Source organism: Nelumbo nucifera, chromosome 1, assembly GCF_055504915.1.
Source record: "Nelumbo nucifera cultivar China Antique chromosome 1, China Antique-T2T, whole genome shotgun sequence".
NCBI lineage: Eukaryota > Viridiplantae > Streptophyta > Magnoliopsida > Proteales > Nelumbonaceae > Nelumbo > Nelumbo nucifera.
This window is the reverse complement of record NC_142649.1, coordinates 104,330,965-104,345,078: the sequence shown is the minus strand read 5'-3', so window position 1 is coordinate 104,345,078 and position 14,114 is coordinate 104,330,965. Positions and strand designations below refer to the sequence as shown.

At 37.2% G+C, this 14,114-nt stretch overlaps 1 protein-coding gene across 11 annotated transcripts in view; it reads right to left on the bottom strand.

Moving 5' to 3' along the window:
• Positions 1 to 8,713, bottom strand: part of LOC104608613 (uncharacterized) — a 28,812-nt gene extending 20,099 nt beyond the window's left edge. For 2 of the 11 annotated variants that reach the window (XM_088890929.1, XM_088890903.1), the window contains exons 1-7: positions 8,566 to 8,713; positions 8,283 to 8,371; positions 4,424 to 8,203; positions 4,136 to 4,240; positions 3,025 to 3,126; positions 687 to 963; positions 245 to 591 (exon numbers count right to left, since the gene is read on the bottom strand). In XM_088890929.1, the coding sequence (XP_088747055.1) occupies positions 245 to 591; positions 687 to 811 (472 nt within the window). In that variant the 5' untranslated portion in view covers positions 812 to 963; positions 3,025 to 3,126; positions 4,136 to 4,240; ... (1 more) ...; positions 8,283 to 8,371; positions 8,566 to 8,713. Of the gene's footprint in view, positions 1 to 72; positions 592 to 686; positions 3,127 to 4,135; positions 4,241 to 4,423; positions 8,478 to 8,565 lie in introns of those variants that run through there. The other 9 variants (XM_088890911.1, XM_088890906.1, XM_088890924.1 and 6 more) reach the window with 9 other exon arrangements.
• Positions 8,714 to 14,114: the final 5,401 nt, after the last annotated feature.

Below are 14,114 nucleotides of genomic sequence, written 5' to 3'. Positions count from 1 at the left end.
AAGATGAAAAGGAAAACAACTCAATTTATATAAACCCAAGAAAGAAACAGTATGAAATTTAAGCGAAGCGGAGCCGAATAACCCATGCAAATTCGTTAGATTCAAGTTTCGACAATCATTTACATCATAAGAACTATGTGCATGAACATAGATAGAGTAGAGATCCGGATATGAGATATGTCCGCCAGAGTCAAAACTAGTCAACTAGAAAACTCATCCAAGAGCTTATATCTTCGAATCTTACCTCTAAAAATCTGTCTGGTTGCCCCCGTGTTTGGAATTTCCTCCTGTTTCATCCTTTGATATCTTTCCTCCAAGATACCTCTTGGGATGATCTTCTTCCTTGCCGAAGATGATTTGTCCGGCGACTTCAGTTTCTTCATGGGGCTGCTGAGATGCAATTGGAGACTGCCTCTTTGGACCTTCGGAGCCATTGCTTCATCCCCGATGTTGTTCCTTGCGTTCTTGTCATCATTCTCACTGCAGTTGCTCGATGATGGAAGAGGCAGATTCTGGGTGTTGACTCCTTTCTTCAGACACCAGTTGCAGACTCGGTACGACTCCGCTTTTGGATAGAGATTACTACAGTATCTGCAACATTCACGTATCAAGAGGTGAAGGGCTGCGATCAAGAAAGATATGCCTTTTTCTGATAATTTCCATTCGGGGGGGCTTCTTTTCCTTACCTGTGCTGAAATCTGAACTGACAATCCCTGCAACGAAAGAGCTCAGCAGATAGTCCATAGTCTCCACACATGCAACACTCTGTGCCGGTTGATGGTGGTGCAACAACGGCTCCTTGGCTTGTCATCGTTTCATCATATATGTGTGTGTGGGAGAGGAGAGATGATTGAAGGTCGGGAAGATGGGTTAACAAGTAATCCGGATTTCGTTTTTCTACCCAAGCTGTTTCCTTTTCCTCTTTAATTTCTTTATTAATTCAGATTTTCACGAGGTCCCACTCTGAAAGCAATATAATAAGTTTTCTTTAATGAAAAATCTATAGTACTGTGAGAAGTCTGGGAAAACCATGAAGTCTATTAACACCTCGTCAAAGTTATCTTTGTGAGGAATACTCTGGAAGGAGTTCTCTGTATGTTGGCTCGAAATCGGTTTCAGACTTTCAGGGCCAAATCAGTTCACCCCTTACTGTTTCAGTGTTTCCTAGGTGAATGGAACCTTAATTTTTAATTATTGCATAGTAATAAAGGTATGACAAGGAGGTCTATCTGACACGTGGCCATCACCAAGTAGGAACACAGTTGCCACGTAAAGAGGGGGCCAAGTAGGTGGAAGACCGCACCAAACTCTCCGGCCCTGAGTCAGCTACGGCATATAAAAATTACACTTAGGATAAGGACTAGAACAGAATTCCAAGTTTGTTGATTCCAAACAGCCCTGGCCTCAGAAAGCAACAATAGAGATAAACAGTTGTCTGCTTGTTTGATTACCACAAATGTCAACATTAACGTGTGCCATGGCAATCTAACAGGCCTAACCTGTCCCAAGTCCTGGCTCCGTTCGATACCAACACCAACTTGCTAACCACTTGCATTCAGATTCAATACCAGTCTCATTCCCATCAGTTTTCATGTTTGTTCTTATCGATCAACGTATCAGAGTAACGTATTGTTTGGGACCCTGGGTTGGATATCTTCAACATAAATCGAAGGACAAGAGAGAAAGTATATGTAACGTTTGGTTTGGGTTGGGAGTCGGGTCGTGTCGCTCCAACCGTTTAAGGCTTTAACCCTGAACCCCAAAGTGAAATATTATGGCGTAGAAAACCTATAAAGGTACATACAGAATTTGATATGTATCAGATGATACAATACTTTCAACCTGGGTTTGACATAGCTCTTACATAATATCCCTTACTAGAACCACTGAAATTGGTGCTAAATGGGTCCTGGAAATATACATTCTGCTTGCACTCACTTGAACAAGTGTGAAAGTGAATCACAGGTGAGCAGCTTGCTGTTCTCCTTTTTCAGAGGGTCCTTTCTTTTCAAATTTACATACACTAATTCCTAGTAGTCATAAACTAACCATCGTTCTGGCATTTCATGAGAAAGATGATTGTTTTACAGGTCATTCCTGAACAAAATATTCGACGTGTTACAGGCTTATAGCTATCCTTGACAGAGGTAAAAGAAGCTTTAACAGTCCTAAGTGGCTAGAGATAGACATCTGAAATTCCACCACTTGAAAGATTTTTTCTTTTTTTATTTTTATCAGCATTCCACCACTTGAAAGATTGCCAACCCTTCATATTCCCGCTCCCATTTTAATGCTTGGAAGCAACGTTTACCCATTGCTTGATTTCACAAAGGTTAAACCTCTTACCAAGAGAGGAAAATCAATCCTAAGTGTGCTACACCGCTACTAGAAATAGAAAGCATCACAGATTACAACCGTGTGCAGGAGAGAGCCATTTATTTATATGCACTCCCTAACCTGTGGGTATTATCATTTAATGTGCTCCTATGGTGTGTATTCAAATGCTTGGGTGTCCAATTTTGTGATTTGTTATTTGCATTATTGCCAAATAGGGAAGGGCAGTGTTATTTGACCATTTTTCCAAACAAATCCTGTTGTTGCAAAGAATAGGGGTGCAACTCGGGAGTCCGAGTTAGCATTTGACACTTCTTCGGGCTCAGGCCTATGGGCCGGGCTTCTTCAAATTTTGACAAAAGCACAACCCAAGCCCGCCCAAGTTGCACCTCCAGCAAAGAAGGAAAGGTCAGCTCCTCTTTAAGGGTTTTGTGGAACAATGGAAGTAAAGGATAAATAGTAAAATGTTAGAAGTCCAACTGAAAAAGGCTTAAACCCACAAGGATCCTAGTACACTTGGTTCTTGATATTACAAAAGAAAACATTACCAACCTTCTTTTTGGTAAACAGATCACTATAGCCACTAGCACAGAGCAATGCGGTGCATGTAAAACACATGATAAAAGTAACCTTTACAGGGGATGTAAATGAAATTCCACCAAATAAAAATTTGTAAGAAGTAATAATTACCTTTTGAATAGAGAAATTTAGCTCTGAAAACACTCAAATGGATGAAAAGTTTCTTCAGAAAACTCATGCATCCTAGACCGCTGCTCTAGGAGATCGTAAGGCCTGTAAGTTGGGAAGTAATAACATTAACATTGGGTTCATGTATAAAGATATAAAAGACACAGGAAAACAATCTTTATCAATACGAAATGAACTGATAATATGAAAAGCAGACTCTATTTGGAACAAAATGATTTAATAACATAAATAACCAGGTAAACAGAGAGTGGAGCACAACATAAACAACTGTAGAGTGAACTGCATATAGATATGAATTTTAATTGGTTCCAAGTGTTCCAACAACAGGACATCTCTACTTTTACCGCCACAGGATAGAGAAGTGCTTTGGGGTGAGCATCAAGAGGAGATCAAGATCAGTATAGTAGTTGTAGACATTTTTTTAATCATGTTTTAAAATATTGATATTTTCTTTTTAGGGGTATTTCCGCAATTTTGCTTAGGGTCAGTAGCACCCTACCTGATAGTTAAGTTAGACTAACTATAATTAATTTTCAATTCTAATAGTCAAGATAATATTATAGGAAATATGTTGTTTTCTTTGGCTGAAGCTAGTGGCATTTTTGTGGGTGAACAGTAACCAGAGCAATACTCTGTGTCTTGTAAGATAAAAAAAAAAATAGAGAACCGAAAAAAAAGAGTTTTTTGTTGGAATGGTTTGAGAATGTTGTATCTTTCTTCTCCTATTAACTGTAGCTTTATTGTATTTCTTTCTTCTTTTTTTATGTCTCTTCACTATTTGCAGATCTAAACTCTACAGACCAACAGTTATTACATCCCTCTAACATCAATCCATCGTGATAGATTTAACCATCCTCTTAGTTTTCTATGCTAAGAGGTTCCACCAAACTTCATTGTCTAACTCCTCCTCCAGACCTATTTTCAAGAAACTCTTGGTTTTTTTCCTTCCCAAGGCATACTTGTCCTACATCAGCCCAAGCCCATCTCCAACTTCAGGACTACCAAACCATCGTCCACTATTCTAGAATTTAGTGGATTTAACATATTGCAGAGAATAATTCTGATTGAAAAATGTTCTTTTTGCAAAACCTACCGCATGAGGATGAGTGGTTTGCACTCCAAGAAGTTCTTTCTGTAGCTGGTCTTGAGTAACTTAGCAGAGCATTTCAAGCATGATTTCTAGCAACCCCACCCACTCCTGATTGGCCCGGATTTCAAATGCAGAAGACATCAGTAAAAATTTTGATATTACCCACTTCCAGATGACCCACTCAAGATGTCTCAGAGTGTAATCATCTACTATAGGCCACCCTCAAAGTATGAAGTCAATGACAACCTACTTGAATTCATTTATTATCAATAACCAATATGCCACTCTTACCATGATTCAGTCAATAGTAACATCTGCGTTCTACTCTTGTTTTCTAAAACACTTGCAGCTTCTGATTAGCATCCTAAATCAAAACCAAAAAGAAATTAATTTTATTGTGCAAAGACAAACAATCATCAAATTATAATAAAGCATCTTAAGCCAAAAACAAGAAATGAACTAATCCCAGCTCAGCATGATACAGTAACATTTCAACATCTATACTATGCAAAGCTGATACTTGCCTTGGGTTCCGTGTAGGTTATAAAAGTTAAATCCAAATTCCGTATATCACATATGGTTAATACTTACTTGCACAGGTGCATATCACTTGCTCTTACACTAGTAATACTAAGAAGAGGGACTAAACAACTAAGAACCAAAAGACAAAGCAACATGATACACCACTAAGGCTCATGAAATGCCAATTTTTATTTTTCGGTGCGGCAGGCGGACTTCCTCCACTTTCTAATAACCATGGACAAAAAACCTTGACCATCTGGGTATAAGTGCCCTATATTAAGCCCATGATAACCATCCCATCTAGCACTTTTTATGAGAGTTTAGTTAAGAACTACATTTGACATACAAAGATTCACAGAAAAATTCACAGCTTGTATTTTATTTTCCTTTTAACTGTTTTCCACAAGTTTCTTTACATTATTTATTCCATAAAAAGGAACTTAAATGCATTTATATAAGAATATTCTTTCTTTCCCAAACATAATGAAAAGAATTGAGTCTCACTCTGTTCTCTTGCCTTGAGAAATCGGGCTCTTTTCTTGAAAGTGGTATAAAGATTGTAACTAAAACTATCAATCGGGCTCCATTGATAGGATTTTGGTATAAAGATTGTACTTGGAAAACTACAAATCATCCTCTTGTTGAAGAGGATGTTTTTTTTTTTTTTTTTTCTGAAAGGCATTTCTCTCCATTTTCTTTTAAAGCCTTAACATTGTTGAAGATCAAGATGGACGTTAGTAAACTGAAAGCACCTGCAGTCAATCAGTAAAAACAAGTTTCTTATAACTAAAACTATCTGAACTTCTGAAGCCTGAACCGTGGTTTCCCTTGCCATGAAATGTAAAGAAGAAAAAGATGGACTTCTTGCAACTACCTTTAGCACAAAATGCAAGGATGAAGTTCAACCATCAATGGTTTAATATTTAAAGCTGCATCAAAGACCAAATACTCGTCAGTCCCTTTTCATTTTTATGTGGTTAGCTTCCAACAATTATTTTTATATCTTGTCCACTAATAGTAAGGACCCTTCTAAGCCTCCAACCTTGAATATAACTTTTACAAAACCAGAGGTGTTACTCCTCCCATAAAACCCATCCGCTGCATTCCACAGTTTAAAAACAAAACTAAATAAATTTTAACAGAACAGAATGACCCCCTCCTCTCACCATCCAAATCCCTCCAGACAGGCAGATCACTTGAATATAAAGCAGTTCATCAAGTTAGTCAGTCGAACAAAGAGTGGACAATTGAGCTATTTGGGAACTTAATTTTAGGTAGTAAGTGCAGCCACCCTTAGGCAATCGAACATAAAGCAGTTCATCAAGTTAGCACCAAATGATCAAAAACTTATCAAAGAAACAAGCTCAACAGAGCAATGCCGCAAATAACCTGCATGGATAACAGAAATAGGCAACCATCCAGCATCTCACAGGCTCACAGTGTCATCAAAACAAGAACATCCAAAGGACACGTTGACAGCAATTTGTAAAGGAATCCAATCAGTTCAAAATGTTTCACACAAACTAACGGTTTGAATAACCTAATTGGAGAGCAATCAAGTAAACCAAGGGAAATAAGTTTCTGAGCTTTTCTTTCGAAGCCATGCAAGGGAGACTGCGACACTTGTCTCAAATTGTTTATATACATGTCATGAGAATCCTTCAAGTTAATGAAATTTGATACAAATGTAGTCTCTTTGGATAGAAAAAGGCAAAAACGTCTCACAAGCGATACCAACACAGAGATATTTTCCAACTGCACACCACAAGTACTTCAAGATAACCTTTTCTTTATAAAACCAATACAAAATTCAACATATATAGATCGTTTCGGTGAAATGATTAACCTCAATCAGATATATGCAAAATTCAATCAAAATGAAGAAATAAGAAGAACTGCATAGTCGAATCAACATATATAGAGATACTTAAAATGCATAGCGAATGTCGATGGTTCTACTTTCCTGCGACTCGTAGATGTTGCCATCGGAGAAATTCATCATCCCCATTGCAAAAGACCTGTAAACCCAAAATTGACAATATCAGATAATTAAAAAAGTAAAAATGTATATATTCATTCCGTCTGTGTTTTCATCTCACTTACATCTTTCCCCTTCCCCTTTATTGAAGGGAAAAAGAAGGAAGAGAAAACAGAGAACGAGAGGGAGCGAGAGAGTGCTCTGCTTATTGAAGCATGATTCGTGTTTGGACCGTTGGATCGGTGCACCAGCAGAGCTCACCCCGCGCAGCACATTCCAACCGTAAATTAGGAACATCTCCCGCCTCCGTTGCGGATATAAAATTCCGTGAAATTAAGGAGAGGCGCGAAAATTCTGTTCGGATTTCGGTACGAGTCTGGATCTCCTGGATCTCCTCCCAACCAGAAAACCTTCCAACACCTGTATCCGCACGTCTCACCACAATCCAGTCGGATTCACATCTGCGCCGAGTTCGAATATGCCCCCGACCAGGTTGCGCCCCAAAAATGTCCTACAGTCTTAGAATCAGCCGCGTGTCCTCCCACACGTATACGTCTCATTCTCGTATGAGTTAACGGGACGGCTGTTAGTTCGTCCTATTAGCTCTCATTTCACCCCAAAACGAGTTTCACTCACTCCCCTATTTCTCGTTCATACTCGGTCTCTCACTCCCCTGCCCTCTCAAACTCAGTCCACACCACCTCCACCCCCGCTTGAGACTGTCAAGAAATCCGACGGACGATCATTTCGGAAAATACACTGGCGGTATGATTCTCCGTCCCTCTCATCTCATCTACTATTGAATCTGTTTCTCTAAGTTTTTTTTTTTTAACTTAATATTTTTTTCAATGGAAAAAACAGAGAAGGGAAGAATCGCCGGCAGATACAGGTATCGGTTTTTCTAAGACAATGTATGGGAGGTTCCCAAATTACTGATGTGTAATTACTCTGTTAAAAATACTACTCTTAAAAAGACTAAGGTTCTATAATGCATGCTATGTACAAATGGAAAATCGAAGACCGAAAACAGAACTGCCCAAAAAAACTGAATACCAACAACCAATACCTTATAGAAGACTCAGAGAAAAATCAAGCAATTCAACAGACACACTAGAAATCAATTTGAGTATTCAGGCCTATAACCCTTGCATAACACATTGTAAGATCAAATTGGCAAATAGAATGTACTAAAACATTTTAAATCACAATTTTGAGGTGCAGATCTTGCAACGGCCTTTTGGTAAAGAAAAGGGTCGAAAAGGCTTAGGAGACATGGACAGTGAACTGAAGAGATAAGACAAAATCTTTCCAGACAATTGGATGGTGAAGATGGGCTAGAATTTCCTAGGACACAAATTTCTGCAAGTAGACATGAACAAATTCCATCTTGACAACCGCCACCACTATTCTATACTTCTGCATGAATTGGCATTGGCTCAACACCACCATACTGGTCTGGTGAACATATTTCAGCTTGAGGTTGTTCTATTTTATCACCTTTTGCATGGAACTGGACAGTCGACCCAGTGCTGTATTCAGAACCCCTTGGGGACTCGGAAAAATCAAGTTGCCTATACCATAAACCAATCATCAGTTGAATGCTCAGTGACCGTCAGACCTGTTTCAATCTAAAACCAACATATTTATTACCTGATAGAAGGCTCACTTCCCAAGTTACTACTCTTTAGGTCCTCTAGTAAGCATATGATAAAAACTGTATCGATTTTTTCCATTGCAAACTAGGCAACACCCAATTAAAAAAATTCAGTTGTGAAATATAAAGAAATATAAAGAGGAAGAAAACCGCAACTGTTATCTGCCGCGATTCTTCCCTTCTGCATTTTTTCCATTGCAAAAAAAAAAAAAAGTAAAAAAAAAACTTAGAAAAAGAGATTCAAGAGTATATGAGATGAAAGGGACGAAGATTACATACCTCCGGTGCATCTTCCGGAACGATCGTATGTCGGATTTTTTGGCAGTCTCAGGCGAGGAAGGAGGTGGGGCAGACTGAGTTTCAGAGGGCAGGGGAGTGAGAGACTGAGTATAAGCGGAAAAGAAGGGAGTGAAACTCGTTTTGGGGTGAAAATGTGAAATGGGAGCTAACGGGACGAATTAACGGCCGTCCCGTTAGCTTAGCACGAGAATGAGGACACGCGGCTGATTCTAAGGCTATGGGACGTTTCTAGGGCGCAAGCGGGTGGGGGGCAGATTCGAATTCCTCCCGAGTCACCCAAATGTATGAACATAGACCATGTTGAAATAGATTTGGAATAGTTTTTGTTGAAGGTCCCAACTTGTTGAGTACCAACCAAATAGGCAGATACTGTGAATCGTATAGCTCAAAATTGAATCAAATCATGGATCCAAATTTAACACGTATATAGGGTATAAATACATACAAAATAATACAAGATTTAAGGTTTTGCACTCTATATATTTTGCATTTGTACTTCTTCCAAATTGAGATTAAAAAGGAAGAAACTATAGAACTTGAATCTCCTGTCCACAAGAATCCTACCCATATTTATCCACAGGACACTATGGTTGTATATTAAAAACATCTTTGTTAGGAGAGCATATATGCTTTTTACAAAGCACTCATCACATCGACCTCATAGCATATACCAACCGCACATCAGGAACATCTCCCGTATTTATATATTATTATTCATGCGAGATGTTCCCATTACATGATAGAATGTAATTGTGAGGTCCGTGTGGGGGGTGCTCTCTAAGGAGAAAATCCCAATTCCTTTAGTAGTTACATGTTATAGTATTCTGTAGGTCGGTGTGGGTAGAAGATCTAGATACGAAACTATACTGCCAGAAATACATGATATCATAAGGGTTTTGACCAATTAAAATGTCATGTGAATTTTAATAAACCCTACATGATTGGTTATCACTTTGATTATGCAGTTGATTGGTTACAAGCTATGTTATACATTAAACAAAAATTATCATATTACATGTTATCAATAAAGTGAATTAAAAATAACTTTGATGCAACAAATGAATTAAAAAATACTTAAAGGAAACTTCAATTTATAACAATTTAGTAAAAATACAACATTTAAGCTAATTTTACTAATATATACAATATATAATTTTATGTAAGAGTATCAAACCTAATTGGATATGGGCATATTCATATTTGTTTGGGTTAAGAATGGTAAAATTTAGATAATTGGATACCATTAGGAACTCTAATAGATTGGGACTATAGTGTTTTTTCTTCTCATTTTAATATATGCTAGGTAGGGTTTGGTTGTAAATTCTTGAAACTAATACCAAACTAGGCTATTTCCAGGGTCTACGGGTTTACCCTACCTGAGTTAACCTAGAGAGTCAACCTAGGTTGGCCTTGGTTGCCCTTTTAACCAAGCTTGCCTTGAAATAAATCCCGAAAAAAACTATAAGGAAATCAAGCAGCATGGTTATAAAGACCATGGTTTCATTGACCATTAGTCACTTTAATGGTTTGATCATTTTTCTTTACTTTAATATTTGAATGTAAATAATAGGTGATGTAAAAGGTAATATTTCCAAAATTTAAATTATAATGATAAGTTTTATTATTATTATTATTATTTAATATGACATCAAGGATTTACACATTTGGCCCAAAAAGGTTGAATCATTGATTTATCACCAAAAGGAAAACAATTCCTAAGACCTTTGCCTCTCTACTTCTTTATCCCAATCTAGAAGAAGTTGGGAATGCAAATTTCCCAAGTTCTTAGAACTTCAAGCAACCTAGAACTAAACTTAATTTAGGAACTACGAACTTAATGATCTAGAAGATGGAGTGAGAGGCTTACCTCTCATATATAACATTGGTAATGTTTTTCCCGTAACTGAACTAAGTTGAAATAGTGGGGCAGATTTGGAGCTTAAAGCTTAAAGACTTGGAGATTTCTTGCAAATGTGACCTCTATAAGGGGTTGAAAATGCTTTCAGGCTCTCTCCTCTTCCTTTGGGCTCAATTTGGGTCTCTATTTATAAAGAAAGGGAAAGGAATCAGGTCTAAAACTTGCACCAAACATGCAAAAATACTTAAGAAACCCGATCTTGCATGACAAGCTTTTCGGAGGATCTCCAATGGTTTAATAAATCAATAAGATTTCTATGAATTTTTCTTGGGTTTCTTGTGTCCAATGGGGTTATTTTCAATCCTGTCTTGTTAAGCTAGAACTTAACCTCTTAGTAGTAAAAAATGTAAATTTGAAATGGATACAATGACCCTTATGTCATTTCCTATGTTCAAGAAGGGTTACCTTGGGGTTTTTGCGTTCTTTTAGTTTATTTTACTTATCCTAATTTGTCTAGGTGTTTTAATAGGTCAAGTATAGGGTTGGCATCATCCTCCACCCTCTTGAAGTCTTAAGTTGGGAAAGATGAGGGGCGATATTAATCTAGTGTGTTAAAATAAAATCTTTCTAGTTTAATGGTCAAATGAGTGAATTAGGTCATGAAATTTGACATATTGAGGTTTTTTGGGTCTCTAAACATGGTAGTGAGGTCTAACTAGTCAAATTAGATTTAAATGATGGAAATCTATGGTTGATAACCTCTAATTAATTCGATTTATTAAAATAGAATCTTGGCTTGATGGTTAGTCAAATGAGAAAATCTTGGGATGAAATTTGGTGGATAGACATTTTTGAATGTCCTAAATCTAATGAAAAAATCAGATTTTTTAATAGAGGTGTGGGCTGAAAGATTTGGTTCACATAAAGGCTTTAGCTTATGGATCATTAACCAATGAGAAAGTTTAAAACAAAATCTTACTTGTTTTAAAAGGAAATGAAGGAATTTAATGCTAAAATTGAATGGTTGGATTATTTATAGTATTTTAGAGTTAACAAGAGGAGTTTGGTTGCTTGGGTTACAATTTCTTGTGTGATTTAATCATAAGTATCAAATTAGAATTTTTGTTGATTGAATGGTTAAACAAGGGAATTTTGAGTTGAAATTTGACATGTTAGCATGAATTAAGATAAGAAGTTAGGTGGAAGGTTCGAATCTAAAAGAGAATTTATTGATCTTAGTTGTTTAGTTTTATGGAATCTTGGCATTTTTATGGTTGATCATCATAATCGTAATGGGATTTAGGAATTGATTATATCTTATTATTCTTGTAGCAATGAATATGTCAGATTTGATTTCATGGAGTCAAGGTTCCAACATTGCATAGGTCGGGGCAATTGGAGAGGAGGTTAGTGTGATGAACGATGGATCTTTGGAGTTTGGTCATAAAATTTAATTTGTAACTAAGTTATAGTTTCCTATGTTTAGTAATTATGTTTGACCAGTACTAAAGCCTATGTAGCATTAGATGTTAATTTCAATGTTTTTATCAATCTAAGGTTAAGTTTATTGGTGTAGTTTAATTGGGTGTTTAACATGTGGATTATGCTGAAAATAATGAATTGGTAAGTCTCAAGTTGATTTGGTTATATTTTCAAGTTTTGCTGCCTCAAAAGAGGATATAAATAAGTAGGAAGAAGGTATCGGGCAAAAATTAGGTGCTGACAATGGTCAATGGCAGTGGCAATCGGTTTGGTTGGAAAGTGGCAAGAGGGTGTGGTTTTGTTTCTACACTCGTTCAATAGAAGTTTAAGGACGGTAGATGTGAGGGGAGAGAAGAAGAGGGAGAGAGGAGAGAGAGAGGAGCTTTCTGGCCTATCTTGGGAGGAAGAACATAATGAAAAAAAAAATTATTTTCTTGTCCAAATGACTTAACTTCCATCAAGTCTCATTTACATTTTTAAGATGACGCCATGAGTTTTTATTGAAGGGATCATGTAAACAGTGGACCAAACGGTCCATAGAATGTGAGCCCATTGTTGAACTATAAACATGAGATATTCTGGATGAACTTTAGATAGTCATATCTTCTTCTTACATTAGTAGACTACATTAGTGAATATGGACAGCATGAGCTACCCGATAATTGTGTAAGTAATCTTGGCCACCATGAAAGTAGATGATATACTTCGATATTTCATTCTATAGCTTCATTAAATTCCATTCATTCGGAATTCCTATTAGAAAATGGAGGAAGACCAATATTTAGAAGCCTTTGGTTTTGGTTTGATTGTCTTGCAATGGTAGGGGAGCAAGGAGAAGAGAAAGGAAGAGCGAAAAGATTTAAGGATAGAGTTTCGATAACCTAAAATTAAAAATTAAAGCTTTTTGGTGTCCATTTATCATTACTCCCGATAATTTTAAAATGATAAAATTAAGACGACATGGTAAAATTCTATTTGAGGACCCATGCATCCCATGGACCAAAGGGTCCATACACAGATATTATATAGAGAAGTGACAATCTAGCTCTCAATATTTTCCATATCTGCATTTTCTATTAATAGATGCAGCTTTACTCTACAATCCCCCTTTCATTCAACAAAGCTAAACCTAATTTTTGGGTATTTTGCAATTTAAAAAATAAGGGTTTTTAACTAGAGATGATGTAGACTAAAATGGAGTTGTAATGGCCAATTTAAAAGGTGATTTGGCACTCGATTTGCTTTTTATGCTCATTAGGGTTTGAAATAGAAACAATTTGCACTTGTTCACTAATTTTTGTTCTGATTACAAAACATGCAATGAATTAATCAAGTATGGAATCTACATGATCTGTGGGGTGTCCTACAATAAACTAGAACATGGATGATTTTCGTTTTAGTGCATATGTAGAGGGAGAAACAAAGGTGTGATTGGTGGGAGGTGCTTCAAGTAACAGGAGAACCATGAGGAAGAAGAAGAAAAAATAGATGAAAGCATTGCTAGTTTGTCGTTCAGTTGTGACAATGGTGGCAAGACACTGCTATAGTGAAATTGCAATGGCCATGGTGGAGAAATAGAGAGAGAGAGAGAGGAGGAGGAGGAAGAGGTTACTACTGTTATTTGTTTGGGTGCTCTGTTCTCTAGAGGAAGAAGGTGAACAATAATGGAGAGGGGAAAAGAAGAGAGGAAAAGAAAATAGAGAGATAAAAGGAATGAATGCCACATCACGTTGTTAAGTCTCGTTCTCTTGTTAAAGCTGGCATAACACATTGTTATTAGAGAGTACATGTAAAATGTGGAGCAAAGGGTCCATAGAATGTAAACTCCCCTAGCTCAACCAATGAATTTTTTGCTTTGAGTTTTTTGGCCCTAGAAAATGTGAGAAAGCCAACTATTAATTTGATCATTGATAGATCTAAAAGAAATATCCAACCTAAGATCTTAAGCCATTTGGTGAGGTCCCTAAATAATGAAGGGTGATTTTGTCCGACCTATCGAGAAGGGGACACGTGGACATAACTTGATTAAGGGATGATAGCTCAGTCTGGTAAGCCTAGTTCGCAACGTTTGAGCTCGGGTAATCGGTGACCTCGGCATCGGGGCACCTTGGCATTCAATCTAGTTCGGAACTAGAAAACTAAAGTATCAGCTTGGGGCTACCGACCCGAACCGCCACGTAATGATTCC